At 44.9% G+C, this 21,243-nt stretch overlaps 1 protein-coding gene across 3 annotated transcripts in view; it reads left to right on the top strand.

The window, feature by feature from the left end:
* Nucleotides 1-21,243, top strand: part of RAPGEF4 (Rap guanine nucleotide exchange factor 4) — a 151,282-nt gene that overhangs the window by 114,837 nt on the left and 15,202 nt on the right. For all 3 annotated transcript variants that reach the window (XM_035135206.2, XM_035135200.2, XM_035135217.2), the window contains 7 exons: nucleotides 6,053-6,203; nucleotides 7,994-8,082; nucleotides 9,004-9,034; nucleotides 10,935-11,013; nucleotides 12,473-12,619; nucleotides 16,261-16,358; nucleotides 20,479-20,604. In XM_035135206.2, the coding sequence (XP_034991097.2) occupies nucleotides 6,053-6,203; nucleotides 7,994-8,082; nucleotides 9,004-9,034; nucleotides 10,935-11,013; nucleotides 12,473-12,619; nucleotides 16,261-16,358; nucleotides 20,479-20,604 (721 nt within the window). The remainder of the gene's footprint in view (nucleotides 1-6,052; nucleotides 6,204-7,993; nucleotides 8,083-9,003; nucleotides 9,035-10,934; nucleotides 11,014-12,472; nucleotides 12,620-16,260; nucleotides 16,359-20,478; nucleotides 20,605-21,243) is intronic.

The following is a 21,243-nucleotide window of genomic DNA, read 5'->3' as shown; positions in this document are numbered from 1 at the left end:
GAAACCCCCTGGAAGTTAAGCAAGAAAGTCAAGAAGGGAGATTCAACTCTTGGGAGCTTTAGCTCTTTCTCACTTTGTTTTGTTACAATGCTGTGCAGCGTTTCCCAGGATTAAGTCCCACTGTGTTCGACATGATTTACTCCCAGGTCAGGGATGTGGGTGGCACTCTAAACCCCTGAGCCTCTTGGGCTTGCCAATCAGAAGGTCAGCGGTTCAAATCCCGTTGCTCTGCCCCAGCTCCTGCCAACCCAGCAGTTCGAAAGCACACCAGTCCAAGTAGATAAATAGGTAGCACTGCGGCAGGAAGGTCAACAGTGTTTCCGTGTGCTCTGGCTTCCGTCACGGTGTTCCGTTGCGCCAGAAGCGGTTTAGTCCTGCTGGCCACATGACCCAGAAAGCTGTCTGTGGGCAAACGCCGGCTCCCTCAGCCTGAAAGCGAGATGATCGCCGCAACCCCATAGTCGCCTTTGGCTGGACTTAACCGTCCAGGGGTCCTTTACTCTTACCCTTACTCCCAGGTCAGAGTACATAAGATGGGAGCCTGTGAGTATTAGTCATTCCAGCATGGTGGAACTAAACTCTCAAGCCATCTCATCCCTAGAGCAAGATTAACCAATATGGATGGAACACCTGCCTTAAGCCTAATGCTATGAATGACTGCGAGTATTTTGCAAGCCATTTCCCCCATGCTCATAAGAACCTGAGAAAAGCCCTGTTGGGTCAACCTAAGGTTCATATAGTCCTGAACCCCATTCTCAAGGGGGCCATCCAGATGCCTAAGGGAATCCCACAAGCAGGGCATGAGTGCAACAGCACTTCTGATCCCTGGCAACTCTGCCTCCTATTGTCTCCCTTGCTTGTTTCTCCTCCACCTCCATCCCCAAGTGTTGGCTTTACCCACCAGCAGGTTATACCATATCATTTAAAATAATGAGCTATTTTCAAATTTCTACATCGGCTTGCATAATCGCCCTGGAAACCAGATCTGTTTGAGTGCTATTGTGGTGCCACAAATAGCAAAGGCAATTAAAAATCTGTGACATGTGTTGAGGAAAGCAACAAAAGCCGCATAAATACAGCCCAGCTGACGGTATTTGTGCGTGTGTGTTTTGTGTGACTGGAGCAAAACCTCCTTTTTCCCCCCACCAGAGAAACAGATGAACTAAATGTTGGAAGTACAGAAATCCTGCTTGGCTTCAGTCACGTTGCGCAGGATATACAGTGGTACCTCGGTTTAAGTACACAATTGGTTCCGGAAGTCTGTACTTAACCTGAAGCGAACTTTCCCATTGAAAGTAATGGAAAGTGGATTAATCCGTTCCAGACGGGTCCGCAGAGTACTTAAACTGAAAGTACTCAAACCGAAGCGTACTGAAACCGAGGTATGACTGTAGACTGTAGACTGTAGCACAGAACCTAGCATAGATTTAATTCACATTCTTCTGGCTTTTCCTTTCCTTGGGGTCTGGCCTCTCTTGGATTTCAGCTTCCTTATTGTTCACTAAATGTAGCCTTGCCTGGTCTCCAGGGGTTGACTTAAGACTGTGTGCACATTACTGGCTTAAAACAGAACTAGGTCCAGATGGGCAGGGATGTTGTTGTTGTTGTTGTTGTTGTTGTTGTTGTGTATTCGAAATGAAGTTAGTTTGGGGGAAAATGGATCAAACCTCAGCATTTCCCAAGGAACAACAGGATAGATATGGGTTGTGTGGCGAACGTCGTGTCCGCACCACTTCCCAAACCAATGTTGGGAGTGTACTGGATGCGGAAGTGTGTACACAGCCTTGTTGTTGTTTAGTCGTGTCCGACTCTTTGTGACCCCATGGACCAGAGCACGCCAGGCACTCCTGTCTTCCACTGCCTCCCGCAGTTTGGTCAAACTCATGTTCGTAGCTTCGAGAACACTGTCCAGTCATCTCGTCCTCTGTCGTCCCCTTCTCCTAGTGCCCTCAATCTTTCCCAACATCAGGGTCTTTTCCAAGGATTCTTCTCTTCTCATGAGGTGGCCAAAGTATTGGAGCCTCAGCTTCAGGATCTGTCCTTCCAGTGAGCACTCAGGGCTGATTTCCTTCAGAATGGATAGGTTTGATCTTCTTGCAGTCCATGGGACTCTCAAGAGTCTCCTCCAGCACCATAATTCAAAAGCATCAATTCTTCGGCGATCAGCCTTCTTTATGGTCCAGCTCTCCCTTCCATACATCACTACTTCCATACATCACATCCATACATGCACAGCCTTATTCTCATCCAATTCTGCCTCCTGACTCTGTGCCTTTGGTGTCAGTCTCATACTAGTTTAAAGCACGATTCTCCACCAACACCCACCCCAAACCTCTTCTGTGTCTTCCACCAAGCCTCCAGACCAGATTTGGGGGTGGTGGAGGTACACAGTGGGGAGGAAGAGAGGGAGGGAATTCTCTTGTGCTAGCACAGAAAGTATACCACTTATTGTATTATTATTATTGTTTTAAGAGAAAACTTAGCATGTTACACGCACATGATTTGATCCCATACATCTACTCTCTCATGGTGATAAATACCGACATTCTGTTCCAATGCACGTGAAAAGGAACTAGATTCCTGCTTTTATTGAGGGAGGAGCAGGCTGTAAAAAAATATTACAATTTTAAAGCAACGAAACTTGTTGAGATCGGTATTCAGTCACAACATCGTTGTTGATTAATACCTTTCAAAATTACAGCCTCTCTGGCATTTATTTATACATAACGCTATTATTCTAATAGATATGCAATGTGAACATTTGGGAAGGGAGGGTTCCCCTCTCCCCCCCCCCCAACATCCCACGATCACATTTGCATGGGAGAAATTATTAGCAGAATTAAAAATAAGTAGATGAGCAATGAAAAATACCGGCAAAAATTACTAGTGCCTGTGGTGAGTCACTTAATAAGCAGAAAGAAGGATATTAAATAATTACAGGGCTTGCATGGTAGAAGCTGCAGGGAGAGAACAGCTCGGTGAAATGCTACTTGATTTGTGAAATCTTATAACTGTCCCTACAAACAGTTAAAGGGACCAAACTAGGCAATGCAATGTCTACTCTCACCTCCACCAGGTAGCCTGACTCTTCTGATCTCAACCATATATATATATATATATAGTTCAGTTAAAACCTGCAGTCATGACATATTGCACCATGTTCCTTAGACATGCTAAGGAACAGGTGATTGTTATTTTGTCCTCATGTAAAACCGCAGACATGTAAAACCGCAGAATTCAAAGAGGGTGTGCTTTTTTCTCCCAATGACTCTACATTTCTGTAGAATGCCCCATGTCCCTAGACTGTTAAGTAGCTGTAGCAGTGTCTAAGGGCTTTGTTGTAATTGAGGGAAACAAAAAAAGGCTGAATAAACCCAGTTTCAACCCCCCCCCTTAAATTACTGCTTTAGTCATAATGTGCATATGTTACCATATCTTGAAGAGAAGCAAGAGGCTTTATTGATGCATTTGTTTCCCCTTCTGAGCAACTCACAGTCTCTTGAGACATCCCAGAGATTGCATGTCAAAGCCCCCGTGCTTTGCTTTGAAAGAAACAGTTTATTTTAAGACTTATATTCACAGCGGCCCTGTGCTTGTCAGAACTGTCATAGGCAGAAAATATTCTGGGCCATTAATTCCACATGGAACGCACAAAATACTATTATATTCAATTTCCTCCCTGTTTCGCGAGGATCTATCTATATACGGCCGTCTGTCAGATCTGTCTGTCACTGGATCCCAAGTCAACCCGGACTAAGCAGAATTTCAGTAGACTCAGCTCTGCTGACCCTGGACTTATAAGAGACACGTTGTGAACAAACACGCTCCTCAAACCAAGGTTGTGCTGGACAGTCGCCATTTCTGATCTTAATGTCAAAACTTGCCCTTTCCAAAAGAGAGAAGTTTACACCTGAGTTGCCCTTTAACAACAAAACTCTGACATATGCATGCATTTCAGAAAACTGTTTGCTGCAACTGTTCTGCGTGGGAAGGAACCAGGATACGGAGAAAACTGCTTCTGAAGTTGGTGAGGGTAGCATTCCATTGCATCTCCATTGCTGGCTTGCAAACAGTAATAATCACAATGAAATTTTTGTTTTGGCTTTTTTTAATAATACAGATTTATATTATTGCTAATATAACCATATATACATTTTTTTTAAAATGTGCTCTTTCCCTTGGTCATGCTGGACTCGGGGTTGGAAATGCACACATATCAAAGGTCTGTGTGAGCAGAAGGTTGATGAGGCAATGTATCTATGTGCAAAGAGGCTCTGCCTGTCTTATTTTCAAAGGGAGATGGCTGTGAAAGGTTGGGGCCTCAGAAAATTCCATCATGAATGGAAGCAGCAATTGCTGCTGTTCATTGTTTCATCCCAGACCTGGAATGGATATCAGTTCAGTGAATATGATTAGTACTCACACGTAAGGTTCTTGGCTTGGTTGGTTTTTAAGCCTGCAACTGATACATCATGAATGACCTTTTTATTTTTATTTTTAAATGGTTCAACGTGTCCTTTAAATCAAAATGAGTGGCGTGGAAATAATCGAGCCATTAATTATGTTGCACAACTAATTATATAAATTACATGAAATAGTGGACAGTGAGAAATGTAATATTGGGCAGAAACTGGACTGCGGCAGAAGAGAAACAGCGCTGGTTGTGACGAAGGTAGGTTGGAACAGAAATAGCTGCTTTCTTACATCCTTAATGAAAGGACAGGCTAAATTATGTTAGGGAAGCTGAATGCCTCCCCCCCTCCCTTCCTGAGGGAGCCTCACCTCCACTGACAGGAAGGCAATGTACCACAAGCCCCCACATCACAGAGTCCTAGGCTAATGTCACCACAGTGCAAGCTAGAAGTGGCAATAAAAACTAGAACCAATCCTATCCCCCCCCCAAATCTGTAGCAGTGGCCTGGAATAACAACAACAACAACAACAACAACAACAACAACAACAACAACAACAACAACAATTTATTTGTATCCCGTCCATCTGGCTGAGTCTCCCCAGCCACTCTGGGCGGCTCCCAATCAAATATTAAAACAATACAGTGGTCTTTGCCTTCCCCCCAACACATACACACACACACTCTTTCTCTTTCTCTTTCATATGCCCCAAGCAATTAACTTGTGAACAAATCACAGCAAGAAGAATCAACAATTGTTGCATGTACATCTCCTGAAAATAGAATCACTGAGGTCCTCCTCCGAGGGCCTTCTGGCGGTTCCCTCACTGCAAGAAATGATGTTACAGGGAACCAGGCAAAGGGCCTTCTAGGTAGTCGCCTCCGCCCTGTGGAATGCCTTCTCATCAGATGTCAAAGAAATAAACAACTACGTATCGGACTTTTAGAAGACTTTTGAAGGCAGCCCTCTGTTTAGGGTAGCATGTTTGATGTTTTATCGTATTTTTAATATTCTGTTGGGAGCCACCCAGAGTGGTAGGGGAAAACCAGCCAGATGGGTGGGGTATAAATGATAAATTACTACTATTATTATTATTTCTCTGCAGAGGCAAAAACCACAAGTTAAAGTTGAAGAGCACAACACCACGACTTCAGCTAAAACAGGGCTATAGAAATGTGTTGTGCTACCTGCCTCCTACCACAAATACAAAGCCATAGAAATAATATATCTACACTGTGTTCAGTTTATTACTACAGGGGCTATCGTGCATCTTTCTGCATCTCCCTTAAGGCCAGAGGGCTTGCCTTGCTCCCACTCTTCCACCACCAACAAGCATCCACGGTCCAGGGAAAGTAACAAATTGGGTCCATGTCCCTTGAACCATTTGCCAATTGTACTTTGCAAGGAAAGGCCCGTTGGGTTCATCTCCCCACCACCGCCATGCTAAGTCATCAAAAGCCATGAAAATATATAAACTGGAGAACACACAAAATGTTATTGATCTTGAAAATCCTGCTGGGCAGTTGTGTGTTTCACAACGCTTGAAAGCATTGATTTTAAGCGCGCTTTGTTATGAGGAAGCGATGGGGGTGTGTGTGGAAGAAGTAGCAGAGTGAACATTTTCCTTGACATCTTGGCACTTACCACGCTCAGCCTTCGCAGGGTACGGAGCAAGAAAAAATGGATTATGCCCTAAACAACAAACGGCGAGTCATTCGCTTAGTGCTGCAATGGGCTGTTTTGTACGGAGATGTCCTGCAAGAGGACGAAGCGGCAATGGCCTTTCTGGAGGTAGGGCACAATTGCTAGTACTCCTGTTTCATTGGAATCAATATTAACTAGTTACTGAGGCAGGAGACTTTTTTCCCGAGCTTTAGAATTCTCCTTCCTAAGGACATTACATTCAAGCGCAAGCAACTATAGACGTCCTTCGGGGGTTTGCATTTGCAAACAAAGAAATGGGCATTGTGAGAATATGGAACCTAGACGCTTCCAGCGCAATCCCATGCATGTAATACTACTTGGCAGTAAACCGTACTGTGGTCTAAACCACCGAGCCTCTTGGGCTTGCCGATCAGAAGGTCGATGGTTCGAATCCCCGCGACAGGGTGAGCTCCCGTTGCTCTGTCCCAGCTCCTGCCAACCTAGCAGTTCGAAAGCATGCCAGCTCAAGTAGATAAATAGGTACTGCTGCGGCGGGAAGGTAAACAGTGTTTCTGTGCACTCTGGCACTTGTCACAGTGTCTCGTTGCGCCAGAAGCAGTTTAGTCCTGCTGGCCACATGACCCGGAAAGCTGTCTGTGGACAAACGCCAGCTTCCTCGGCCTTTGACAGGACTTAACCGTGCAGGGGTCCTTTACCTTATCTTTTTTACTCTGTATAGAATTGCAGTCAAAATGATGGTCTGATCAGCATTCTGCCCCCCTCCATTTTTCATGGGAAAACTGTGGCCGTTACCTGGGAACAGCACATCATTTCAGAAATAATAAAATATTAAATGTGTGCAGTGTACTTTTTAAAAATCCCTGACTATAAGCTGTGCGTCAAGCAGAGCTCCTTGGCGTCATTGATGCAAATCCAAGACGAGTACCACAAATGACCCCATAGCCGCTATCACCGTATGACTGGTCCTTTTTCAGGTGTCCATATAAAGGCTTAAATGAACTTCCAATGTAAAGGGAGTTTTCGTGAGCATGCTATCTCTGGCGCTCTGCAAGTTCAAAAGCCATTGCCTGCAGCATGGAAACCACCTGTACTTGTGGAGGCTCCAATGCATTTTGGAGCCCATATTTTCCACGGGAGCCTGTGCGAATACAGGAGGTTTCTCCCTGCAAACAGCCCCCTTTGAACTCGTGGAAGGTGGCAGGAGTGGAGCCAGTGTGCCCATGCATGCTCTCCTTGTGTTCACTTATGCCTCTACACGCATTCCTAAGTAGGGCTTGAGTTTACCCTGCTCTCTCCAAATGTTTCAGTCCATAAGATGTAAAATCAAAAGGGCAGATCTTACTGACATGTGCAAACATGATGATGATGATGATAAATAACTGGCTGGGTTGACCAATGCGAGTAGATAAATAGGTACCACTGTGGCAGGAAGGTAAACAGTGTTTCCGTGCGCTCCGGCACTCGTCGTGGTGTCAGAAGTGGTTTAGTCCTGCTGGCCACGTGACCCGGAAAGCTGTCGGTGGACAAATGGCGGCTCCCTCGGCCTGAAGCATGATGAGAGCCGCACCCCATAGTCAAGTTGGACTAAACCATCCAGGGGTCCTTTACCTTTACCTTTTAAGTAACTGGCATTGCCTCTCTCTTTAATGACATAGAAGATCTCTTGCTAGAGGTGACCCTCTCACTCTCCCAACTCAATCTCTTGAGATAGTATTGGATTAGAGGTGGAGTAAGATTCAGAGGGCATCTTCCATCCTTTTGAACTTTTCCAGTGCGGACATTTGCTTCTCCGGTATTTGTCAGGAACCTCTATTGAACCGTTTTTCTTTGTAGTCAGCCCACCTGTAATACATATCTTGACAAGTCAATTGCCTCTTTGTATTATTGTTTGAAGAGTGTTCTTTTTCATTTAATAGGAGTTTTATGTATCTGTATCAGATGACACGAGGATGATTACAGCCCTCAAAGAGCAACTACCAGAGCTAGAGAAGACTATGAAACAAATGTAAGCATAACCTTGAATTTGTTCATCTCTAAACCAGCTTTTGCAATTGTGTGAAACCAGAGAGAAAGTTTCACTGTATTCACTCTCCCCATCAGCAAAGAATTTAGTTAGAACCTTTTTTTAAAGAGTTTGTATACCAAAAAGAGCAGGAAAACACATAGCGTTATGAAATGTCATTGTGCTGTTGAGCAATCAACCACAGTTTAGCATGATGTCCAAGCCAGGCCAACAAAGTGGAGTAGGGAAACTTGAAGTGCTATGGCATCCCACCATACGTCTGTGTTTCTAGATGTTACAGGAGAGAGGAAGAGGAGGACTGTGGTTTGCAAACATGCATTTTGAAGCCTGCAAAAGGATAAGGCACTTAGGTGAAGGAGCTTCCACCTGCCACTGCTTCTTAGCTCTAGATTTTTGGGGAAGGGCCATAGCTCAGTGGCAAAGGATCTGCTTTACACGTAGAAGCCAATACCTGTCTTTTCCAGGTAGAATACCTGCCTGAAACCCCAGAGAGCTGCTGCCAGTCAGTGTAGATGAACACTGAGCTTAATGGAATCTACAATCCACTGATGGACTCACTGGAAAGGCCCGTACCGTACTTATGTTACTAAGTACCGTGCTTATGTTACTATGTTCCTCCTCTTGAAGCAGCTTTGCTTTGAAAAACAAACCACCTTGATCTCTTTTTCATACATAATGCAAAGCAAGGATTCTTTGAAAGATTAATTAAATGCTAGAATGGTTCTGTCCCTAGCCTCATGGGGAGGAGGAGAGTGGCATGCACAAGCCTGAGGCTTCACTTTGATTTTGCTTGTGCACATAGTGACAAACCATGGTCTAGTGTTACGTGTGAACTAAACCATTGTTGCTAAAATCTTCCAAATTTCTCTCTCCATAAATATGCTGTATTTCTTCTTTTTGCAGATCAGAGGAAGCTAAAGCACCACAGAAAAAGGTAACTATTTTGACTACTCGGCCCACATAAAATGTTAAACTGTTATTTTACCAACCACTAAGGGCAAGTTCACACCTATGGATTGGAAAGCACCGTACTTTTCCGTCTATAAGACGTCCCCATGTATAAGACGCCCCTATTTTTTGGGACTCAAATTTAAGAAAATGGGGGGAGATGGCACAGAGTTGTTGAGCTTTTTTGGGGGGGGATTACCAGGGTTGTTGAGTGCTGAAAATCGCTCACCTGTATGCATTGCAAAAACTACCTCCCATCTGTCCCATTGCCGGCAGAAGCTGCCAATCGCCCGCCCAACTGCCGGAGCATCAGCCAATCAACACCACCCATTGACGCAGCAACCAATAACACGCACAATAGCCACTGACAGCCACGGCAGCAACCAATCAAATGTCCACCCTATGCACTACCCATGTATAAGACAACCCCCACTTTTTAGCATGATTATTAAAGAAAAAACCCTAGTCTTATACATGGAAAAATACGGTAAATCTTTACTATTGTATCCTGTCAGATGCATCTGTATCGTTTATACTTTGGAAAGCAGATTGGTTGTGCAGACGTGTTATAGTTTCCTGTGTACGCATAACATTACACGTGTGCGGTTAAAACAGAAGATGTGAAGGTGCCCTGAGAATTTAGTCTCCAAAGAAGAACCAAGTCCACGCAATGAAATTTGATCAGATCTATGGGCATTCTGTTAGTCTTTCTCCCACATGCACCACCAGCGGTATAACACAGCACAAAGTTAAATGATGGGATTCACCACCACAGCATACAGTGGTGGCTGCCAACTTGGATGGCTTCAGAAAGGGATTAGGCAAACTCATGGGGGATAGACCTACCACTAGCCACTAGCCACACAAAGGCTTTGTGTAGACTGCCTCCAGTATCAAAGGCAGTATGTCTCCAAATCACTGAGGTCAGCTCCATTAGGGCAAATAGTCCACTCCCACCAACCTCAGGTTGCTCTCAGCCAGCCCCCACCCACCTGCCTTCTCAATCATCTGTCCAGGTGGTGGCGCTGTCTTATCAGCTTCCTCCTCCTCAGTCCTTGTAGAACTCAGCAGGAAAGAGGATGGGGACAAAACAAAAATTCTGTTACGGGCTCTGGCTCCACCTAGTGTTGGTCTTCCTTGCCTTCCGCCCCACTAGTCCCATTGAGCACCAGCCACCTCTGCTCTGAATGGCAGTTGCTGGGGAGGGCATCGAATTGTAGAACAGTTGAAAGGGACCACGGGAGTCATCTAGTCCAACCCCCTGCAATGCAGGAATCTTTTGCCTGTCGTGGGACTTGAACCCACGACCCTGAGATTTAGAGTCTCATGCTCTAGAGCAGGGGTCAGCAAGGTTTACCGGCCATGGGCTGGATCACTCCCACGGAGATCATCCGTTGGCCGGACTGGTGCAGCGTGATGCCAGAAATCACGTTTGCGCATGTCCGCGGCGCCAGAAATTGCTTCTGCGCATGCCCAGATGCCGAAAATCACACCTGCGCAGAAGCGATTTCTGATATCTGCGCGTGCGCAGACGCGATTTCTGGCGCCACTCGGCGAGTCCCCGCGCCACGCATGGGGAACTCGCTGAGTGGGCAGCTTGGTTTAGGGGTGGCTTGTGGGCTGGTAAAACGGTATTCATGGGCCGTGTTCAGCCCATGGGCCGCACGTTGCCGACCCGTGCTCTAGAGCAAGGAGAATGCTGTTGTGCTCAATGCTCATGCCCTGTCATGGGCATCTGATTGGTCATCGTGAGAACAGATTGCTGGACTAGGTGGGTCTTTGGCTTGATCTGACATGACTCCCCTTACATGATAAGCAGTAGCTTTCTGGAAAAGTTTTCTACTTGCATTTACAATCATGGCGTTTTGTCGGGTTTGTTTCCCCAGCACAAAGTTCTCTTGCAGCACTTCAACACAAGTGACGAAAGAACGCAAAAACGGCAGCCCATAAGGGGAAGCGATGAACGTAAGTCATTGAGTACAATCACAGGACTTGGATGATATGATAGAGGAAAAGGACCGCCAGCCCCTGATGGAATTTTGTCCGGGGTCTCTTCTAATGTTGAGACGGCCCCTGAGCTGGGTTAGGAGTGGTCAGGATTAAACCATCTTCTCCCCCACAGCAGCTCACCGCCCTTTCTTAGTCTGGCAAGCATCAACAGGGATAAAAATGGATGCCTACTGCCAATCTCTGGGACTTTCTGGTTCAGCTGCTACTCCTCCTTGTTGTAGGTGCCCTGCTGTCTCAACAGCATGTGAGTGGTGTGAGGAGCAAGGAGAAGCCGAAGCAAGCCTCCACAGATCTTGCCTCCTCCCTCTCGGACAAAGATGGGGGACCTGTGGTTCTCCATATGTTCTTTCTCCTTCGCCCCAGCCACAATGGTCAGGGGTGATGGGAGCAACATCAAGTTCCCCATCTCTGCTTTAGGATTGGGCCTAAGAGAAGCAAGAAACTATGGGGCCCACTGAGAACACCCTCCCCTTTAACGAAATAAAATAAAATATGGCAGTGCTAAGCTGCATACAGTTGTAATGCAATACCTCAAGGACCACCTCTTTCCATAGGAACCTACCCAGACCCTGAGGCCCTCCTTTGTGTGCCTCCTCAAGAGGTTCGGAGGGTGGCAATATGAGAACAGGGCCTTCTCTGTAGTGGCTCCCCATCTGTGGAATGCTCTCCCCAGGGAAGTTTGCCTGGCGCCTTCATTATACACCTTTAGGTGCCAGGCAAAAACGTTCCTTTTTAACCAGGCCTTTGGTTGATCTGATTTACATCCTGTGCCCTTTTAAAAAAATGGGGGGGGGAGTGCTATTAGGTTGTTGTTGTTTTTGTTTTATTAGGTACTAGCTGGCCCTGCACACGTTGCTGTGCGTTAGTCTGTCAAATGGAGGGTAATAGCCCCCTTCAGATCCTGCTGAGTCTCAGAGTCCCCCTGTTTTACAGGATCTCGTGGCGGAGGCGGGGTTTGTGGGTGTGGGCTAGACTCCATGGGGAGGGAGGTGGAGGAGGAGGAGCTGTGGGAATAACGCCACTTGAGGGCGCTGTTTTAGTTTGTGGGAAAGCAGGTTTTTACCTGCGCAGGTATGAGATGTGAGCAATCCGAGGTTGTGCAAACACTCGGGTAGTGGCATGGACCGTTGTGTCCAAATTCCAGGACAATTGGTCAAGCGGTTTCGGAGAAAAGTGGAGCCTACAGTTTCACCTTTTTTACATTTATATATATATATAGATTTTGTGGTTTTATATCTTGATTTTGTTCTGTGAACTGCCCTGAGACCCCTGGGTATAGGCCAGTATATAAATTCAATAAATAATAACAATAACAACAATAATAATAATAAATTACTGGATTCATATTCTGCATCCTACCTTGTTTCATCTTCTTACAGCCCTTATTCACGATGTGCCTTGTTTCTGTCTGAAGTTTTGTTCAAGGTATACTGCATCGACCAAACCTACACTACAATCCGCATTCCAGTGTTGTCTTCCGTAAAAGAAGTTATCAGTGCCGTAGCAGACAAACTGGGCTCCGGAGATGGCTTGATATTAGTAAAGATGAGCTCGGGAGGAGGTAAAGGCATTTGCATAATCTTTAACACTCCTCATTTACCTTTGGGGCAGCAGACCATGAAGGAATGGGAAAGGCTCACACTGACTTCTTTAAAGACTTTACACGTTTCATTTTTAATACCTGGCAAACCGGACTGCACCTTTTGCTGCGGGCAGTGGACTCTAAATTTCTGCGTCTTGGCTGCCATTGACCGCCCCACCCCCATATCTGCAGCCAGAAACCTCAGTCTGAAGCCACAACACATTACACAAATTAAGGTCCATGGCCATAGTGAGAATGTAAGCTTTCAGCCTTTAATTGTTGATTAATCCAATAGATTGGTTTAGTTGTACGTTAATCAGCTAAAGCTTTAGTTGATTACTCGGGAGGCTGTGGATTAACGGCTCACCTGTTTATTTTTAAGGCTACTCCAAGTGTCTGGTTTGCCACTGTTGTGTAGAATGATGAAGAGACTATTAAAGCTATTCTTGCCATCTCACCATGATGAAAACCATTATACTGGGAATCACCTCACGGTTCGTTTAATAGATATATTTTTTAAAAAGGCACATACGTACCCTGTACATTTTTGGAAAGAAGCAAGTATGTTCAAACTTAATTGATTCATTGGTTTAAAAGCCAGGCGATGAATCAGCTGAAAATTATTTAGCTGGTCAACAGACATTAAACTTGATTTAATAATTTGACTGAGGTGTATCTTACCTAGTATTTTTAAATAAAAGGTTTTTTTAGTAGTATATCTGTTTCTGTATTGGTGAACTGCCCTGAGATCTGTAGTTATAGGGTGGTATATAAATTGAAATAATAATAATAATAATAATAATAATAATAATAATAATAATAATAGCACAACAGCTTTGTGGTAATAAATGAGCTCTGTCTGGCAGAAAGACATGATACAAATTTAACAAATAAGGATGCAGCTCTATTTACACTTAGCTGACATGGTCCTGCTTTCCGTTTTCTCCTCACAACAACCCTGTGAGGTAGGTTAGGCTGAAAAAAAAAGTGGTTGGCCCAAGGTCACCCAGTGCGCTTCATGGCTGAATGGGGATTTGATCCCTGGTCTTCAAGTCCAACATTTGAACCACTACACCTTGCTAGCTGCCCCGCTGCCTCTGGGTGGTTTCTGAATGTATCTCATGACCCCATCCAACCCATCTTCTCTCCTTAGTATTTATGTGTGGGTAAGGCTTGAGGTGGGGGGAACAGGGTTCTAGAAATCCTATGGGAATCCTTCTTGCACGGGTGGTGTGCTCGAGAAGGATGAGATCATGTTTTCATTTGGTAAAATTTAGGGTGGGTGGTTTTTTTTGGGGGGGGGGGTAGAGGAAGGTCCTATGGCAAAAGCTTTGTTTTGGCGGAAGATTAATATTTGACCTTTAAGCCTGAGCATTAGTTGAAGGGAAGTCTTTAAGAAAGGTAGTGCTGCGTCGAGGTACGACTGCTGGTTCCAATTTTGTGCGGCGCTGTGAATTCTGACAGAGTTAATTAAAGCTACATTGGAACGCAAATAGAAACTGTTGTCGGGGACAATTCTTTTTTCCGCAAATTCAATAGGATTTCTTTCACCAGAGTGGGAGGCATTCTGGTGGACCTACGCTGGGACACAAAGATTTATAAGGCAGTTATGGTAATTAGCCCTTCTGAACCAATCCGTGACGTGCAGGTATCTTTTGTTGATGGGATTGCAAGAGCTAAATATAACTGACAGCACAATCTTACGGATCTCTTCCGAAAAGCAAGCCCAACCATCACTATTACATTCCGAGATGAATTATTTCATAATATGTTAGGGTTGCTGTGTTAAAACTTCCCCCACCTTCATCTGAATGTGATAAATCTCATTGACAGCTCTGATTGACCCATTTCCCTGAACAGGAACATCAGTGTTTTTGCCATCAGCCTTCTTCCATTTATAGAGGATGCTAGTGAAGTCTCTCCAGCTCAGACCCAGAAACCATAGCTGTCAAGTCTCCCGCTGAAAAATGCAGGATCAGCAGCGACACAGCGCCGGAAGTCACTTCTATGCATGTCCGGACATGCATAGAAGCGACTTCCGATGCTGCGCTACCCATGTCTGGGCACCGGAAATCAGGCAGCGCCAGGACCCAAAATGGAGCCTCCCTGGCAGGTAGGAAATCCAGGGGATTTACAGGATTTTTCCCAATCCGGGCTGCCAGCGGGAAACGGTTAAAAATTCGGGGGTTTCCTGCGAAAAACAGGAGACTTGGCAGCTATGCCCAGAAACAGGCTTCAGGTACTTGGGAATGCTCACCTCAGAGGAGAGGTGAACACAGGAAGCCTCAGATTCTTCCTTTGAAGACTTCCCCGCCACCACATGCACACTGATTTCCCCAGGGCCGAGCCGGCCTCATGCAACACAGTGGAGAAATCTCTTGGTTTGCTGGAGGGCTTTGAAGAGCTTCCTCTAGGACAGCTGGCAGAGTTGCCATCACACCAAGGACAACTAGCAGCAAGTGGGTTTTCTCAAATCACTTTTCCTATGGGCAGTTCTAGCAAGGGAGATGTTGTGCGAGAGACGCTGTCCCCCAGGCAATCTGGGGTTGGGAGCCAAAAGTAATTTCCCATAGAGAACCAGCTTCCCTAAAGGCGGCCTTTAGGGTTGGCTGGGCAAGGAGCGCTCAGCTAGCCCAAGAATTGGGCTTCCCCATTCCCAGCTTCCCCATCCCCAGTCCTTCAAAGAACACCCCCCCCCCCAAAAAAAAGGAAGAGCAATGGAAGCATTTCTCCATAGGGTGCTGCCAAGAAGAGCTTGAGAGATGATCCAAGTTCCTCCTAATTTTTTGTTGAAGAACTCTTGATGACTCCAAGTTAGTCTGAGGAAAGCGGGGAAGAATTCACCCATTTACTTACACCTAATGCCAGGGACGGTTTAAGGTGGCTAGAGATTTGAGTCCCAGTAGAATGACATCGCCGCTTAATGGTCTGGTTGCAGAAGAGGGCCTCGTCATAATTGAGAGCATAGGCAGACTGCAGTCCAGGCACCTGAAGATCAAATCCCATAGCTGACAAAGATCAAATCCCATAGCTGACCTGGAACTAGGAATACAAGTAAAGTGTTGTTGCTGTTTTTTTTTTGTTTTTTTTTAAGTTTATTGCCAACTTTTCTAGGAACAGTATAGCTTGACTGCAATGGAGAAAAGAGTCACGTTCTACTATGGATGTGATTAGGAAAACATTGGGAATCAAAAAATTCACACTCATAAATTTGGTATATGAAAGAGTGTTACGGAGTCTAATGACAATTGAAAAAAAAAAACAATGAATATCTACCTCAGTGGTCTCTGTACTGTGTACATAAAAACTGTTTGGCATGAAAACACAAACAAATAAAAACAAATTTTATGTATCCAAATCACAAGTAATGCCGCCGACTGGGCCGCTACTAATATTTACCTAACCTTTGAGTGCCACACACAAATATTTGAATGTGTCATCCATTCGAGTGGGCTCTCAAATGGTAAAAAGTGCCCTTCCAAATGGAAGAGAGTGTCTCAAAGTCCACCATAGGCATCCATCCTGTTTGGTTCCAATGAGAGAAGTCTTGACAACTTACTTTTCTTGTGATAACGGGTGTACGTTTTCTGTAGTATATCCCATGCTTTTCACGTTCACAGAAAAGGTGGTGCTAAAACCAAATGATGTTTCGGTGTTTACAACGCTCAGTGTTAACGGACGCCTCTTCGCTTGCCCCCGAGACCAATTTGACTCACTGGTATGTAAGTATGCTAAGCCTCTGAACACCTTTCGGGTCAGAGGGGCTGTGCTTTGTACTCATTACCTGAACGCTATATAACATAAGCATTTCTTATCCTGAAATTTTCTCCTTGGCCTTTCTGCAAAACTATCCGCAAGACATCTGAAGGCAGCCCAGAACAGGGAAACGTTTTAATGTTTACTGTTTTGTTATGCTTTTATATATGTTGGAAGCCATCCAGAGTGGCTGGGGCAACCCAGTCAGATGGGTGGGGTACAATTTTTATCATCATCATCATCACTGGAGATTTTCAAAACTTGGCAAGAGGACTGCAAAGAGTTGTGTGGGAAAGAGCCATACTATGGGAGTGGATAGCATTCTCCAAGTAGGACGTTCCCTGATTCAGACCAGGTTTTTAAAAATGTATTTATTTAGACAAATTTATATACTGTGCATATTTTCAGTATGAGTACCAGCTGCTTCTCTCATCTTTCACTCAAGAGCTACACTAGTGTCACACCCTCATCCTAGAGAGGTCTAGAAATCAAACCACATAGCCATGGGGCCTCACAGAAAACAATGGCGGGAACCAGCAAAAATACAGTACAGTTGTACCTTGGAAGTTGAATGGAATCCATTCCCGAAGTCCATCCAGCTTCCAAAACGTTCGGAAACCAAAGTGTGGCTTCTGATTGGCTGCAGGAAGCTCCTGCAGCCAATCGGAAGCCCCGTCAGACGTTCGGATTCCAAAAGAAGGTTCGAAAACCAGAACACACACTTCTGGGTTTCAATCGTTCAGGAGCCAATTTGTTCAGGAGCCAAGGCGTTTGAGATCCAAGGTGCGACTGTATTGAGGTGGTGATGGGCTTGTCCTTGGGCGACCCCAATGATATCCTTTGGTGTTGCCACCTGTGGAGTTGCCCTGCTGGCAGGGAGCTTACTTACCCAGATCTGGCTAAAGACCCCTAGTCCTGGAAGCACCAAGAGCAGTCGCCTGCTTATCCAGATGATGAACCAGGTATTTTCAATGAACCTTTAGGGACAGGAGAATAAAATGGCCTACGTTTGTAGTGTGAGAGCATATATCTGTCCTTTTTTAAAGTGCAGTAAAAAGAAGTGTACATGTAATTTTTAAAAAGCGTTTTATATATAGGCTGGCATATTGTGGAGGCACAGAATAAACTCTTTCAAGTCATTCCTCAGGGCTCTATAATTAAAACCACTGTTCTCATTAGAAGGTCTGGCTTTCCTTAAAACATTCAAAATGTTTGCGAGTACTAACAGCAGAGTAATCCCGCCATGCTCCCAAGGGGTCCACTTCCAGAGGCCAGGATTATTATTATAAAGTGCTTTTTGGTCCTTTCATTCAGAGCAGTTTTCGTTGCCAGGCCAGCATGAATTAAGTCCCTCGCTCCAAGCCTTGATCCTGGCTCTTGTCCCCACCCCCCACCCCATGAGACACTTTGAAGGATTCAATCCATTTCATAGGAACTGCGAAATGGAAGCTTTGATGTCGATTCAGAGACAAAGATAGTTTTGGATCGTGATTGTTTAAAATATAAAAGAAGCAACTAAATTTAAATGCGAATGTAAATTTTGTTTAGACGGCAGTGTGCTTCTGGCATGCCTACGCTTGCGTCCTTCGTTTATCATTTTAAAGAGCCTTCTGTGTTTTGGGCACAGCAGGCAGATTGCAAAGAGCTGTAGGCAAAGAGTTTTGGCACTTGCCTGGCACTAAACAGCAGTGCTTTGGGGTTTCTGGAGAAGGGGCGAGGAGCCTTCCTTTGCAGTCCTTTGTGTTAAAAAGTTTGGGAGATCTTCAGAGTAGATACAAATGTAGTTGAAGGATAGCCAAGGATGGGTACATCCATGGAACTCTTTGAGTCCTGGTTCATAATCATAGTAAAGGCACTGTCTCATTAATTTTAACAACAACAAAAATCAATGCCTTCTACTGAATCAGTAAAATTTAAAAGTGCTTAACTTGGCTTGGATTGTGCCCACGTTTTTTGGTGCTTACGACCATTATTCCTTCTACTCCTTAGGAAAGCTCGCGTTTAGGATAGCCTTAAATGTGCCAGGCAAAAGATTCCAGTTTTATGTTAATATTTAGTGAATATATTGCAGTATGGAAATTTTTTTTTGGAAAGGGGAATGTTGTCAATGAACTGCACTGCCCTCTCGTGGAGTAAAAAGCAACTAGGAAGGATGGCTTCACCTATCGTTGGGCGGCTGCCAACTCAAATTACTGGTAACTAAAATGCAAAATTCTTCTTAACACAGGACCGTAGATATCAGCTCCTCTTACAAATTCAAGTGGGGAGCTGATTCTGAGAAATGAAAACCCTGCAAAATGGAACGCCTCACAGCTTGCAGGATTCTGCCTCTGCATCAGCTACAATTCCAGCGATAAATGGCAACCAAAATGCTGTCTAGTCTCCAAACCCTGTTTTCCCAAGGTCAAAACAATCCTCCCCTTACCACCCACTCTCCGTTGCATCACTCACAAGCTGAGAGAGATAGAAATGCCATTTCTTAGTAGATGGACCATTTTGCTATAGAGTAATGCAGCACTAACAATACTTAGCATTTATAGAGTGTTTTAGAGTCCGAAGAATTTTGCATGGATTACGGTATCTCAGTACCTTTACAGCTCCAAGTGGGTGACATCGTCCCCGTTCTGCTTACTGAGTCAGGTGAGGTCAGCATAACAGCAGCATACCTAAGGCGGTGCGGAATTTCAACCCAATATTTTCAGTTCACATCTTCACCACAATGCAGTATTAATTCTCTTTAGGTCAGCCAACAAAGCATATAAACTTTCCATTCGCGCACCAGGCCTCATCTTCATTCCTCGCGTTACGTGGCATGGAAAACGCCATTTTGATTTTTGTTTGTTTGTTTTAATGAACAATTAAGATTAATTTAGCCTGCACTTTGTACGTGCATATAGCTGTAATTAATATAATTGTGAGTGAAGGTCATGTGGAAACAAATGTTAGCTAATGAATGGTATATTTATTCATGAGTGTACTCTTCGTATGTCAGAAGCCCCTGGTGTCAAGTAAACAAAGAAAGGTTCCCCAGATGATTCCTAGGTCTGGAGATATGTGCTGTAAATGGCTTGTAAGAGCGCAAGGATTTCTCCTCAGACTGTTTCCCTGGGTGATATTTGCCACACTGGGGAAAACACGCAGTGGGTGCAAAAAGGGCCCAGTTCAATCCCTGGCATCTCCAGGAAGGAATGGGTGTCCCCTATTAGGACCCTTGGAAAGCCACAGCCAGTCAGTGTAGACTGGGCTAGATAAACCACTGGCCTCACTTTTCCTGGCAGCTTTTCCCTGTATGCTTTGCCCCCTGCAATACAGCAGGAATGAAGCATGAGAGAGAAAGAGATTTATATCATTGTATTTTAAGGCTGCTTTATTTCAGTTTTTTGTTTCCTGCAGCAAGGAAAAAGACGAAACCTAGCTCACATTGTTGGCATCCATCTGTCTCAAGAGACAATGGAGTGCACCTCCGGGGGTGAAGCCAAAGCGCTGCGTTAGCAGAATCGAAGTGACCTCCCCGGGGCACAAGCCTGGGCAGTGTGTGTGGAGGTCCTGGGCTGCCCAGATGACGAGACTCCCCTCTCAGCCTTGCTGATGTGGTCCAAAAGAAAGCAGAGAAATACATTTGGTGCCAGCTTGGCTGCAGGAGTTGCTGGAAGGAGGCGTACAAGGCACCACCCAACCGTCTTAGGGACTGCACTCCGGATTTGTGTAGTGTTTACTGCTTAGCCTTTTATTCTCTCAAAGATATCCCACAAGGCAGCAGAGGTTTAGGATCAGAGTTTCCCTTCTCCTAGACGGGCTACCTTTGCAGGTTGACAAGTCCTGCCTGCCCTTACTTAGCTCACAGTGACAATCATACCTGCATGCATTCCTCTGTGCATTTATGCGGCAATGTGCGTGTTGTGCATTTAACTTTCAAGCCATTGTTCTCGTTTTGTGCTGGGACCAATATTCACACGGTAAATTTTGTACAAGCGCTACTGCGTGCAGAAAAGCAAAGCAGAACAAGGAGCTGTTAATGCAGAGTGAGAGATCAGGTGGATAAGAACGTTTACAGAGAGCTTAATTGTCCGTCCCCCCCCCAGGCTCCACTGCAGGAACAAGAAGGCCCATCGACTGGGACTGTGGGAATGTTTGAACTCATGAGCTCCAAAGACTTAGCGTACCAAATGACCATTTATGAGTGGGAGCTTTTCAACTGTGTGCATGAGGTGAGGAGAATTATTCTGCTTATCCCATCATACGCTGAGACAGAAGTGGCCCACATGGCGGGGGGCAGAGTCACAACAGAACTAGGTCTCTTCCCATTGCACCTGCACCGTGTTGGCCTTCCCATTGCTTCCCATTGCTGGTGGTAAAATCCAGAGGCGGTAGAATGAGCTTTATCACTTCAGACTGCAAGTGCAGAATGCCATTTGGCACACCAGGGAGGTATAACATTTCTGCCAATTCTTAAGTGAAAGGAAAATGTTTCTGTTTCTGGAAATATTATACAATTTGGGAGAAATTGAAATATGTTCAAATACTTTCTTATCAAACCTAATCTTACATTGCTGCTTGGTATACTACCATAAAATGTTAATTTAGGCTGCATTCACATGGCAGTTTATTTTGCTTTTTATTTTTTTATTTTGTATTTGGCCTTTCACATGATTTAAAAGACACGTCCAGAACTACAGGTTAATGCAAGTTTAGCACTCATTTCCATACTATTTGCAAATAGATCTCTCTTCTTTTTCTACTCCTCCTCCTCCTTTTTGTAGCAACTAACATGAAAATGAGAAGCAAACTTGCAGCAGTTTCCACTACAGTTCCAATATAATGTGGAACTTATAACAGGGAAAGTCATG

The sequence above is a fragment of the Zootoca vivipara genome, chromosome 1 (assembly GCF_963506605.1).
Source record: "Zootoca vivipara chromosome 1, rZooViv1.1, whole genome shotgun sequence".
NCBI classification, from domain to species: Eukaryota; Metazoa; Chordata; class Lepidosauria; order Squamata; family Lacertidae; genus Zootoca; species Zootoca vivipara.
The sequence above is the reverse complement of the archived record's forward strand: the minus strand, read 5'-3'. Positions and strand labels throughout refer to the sequence as shown.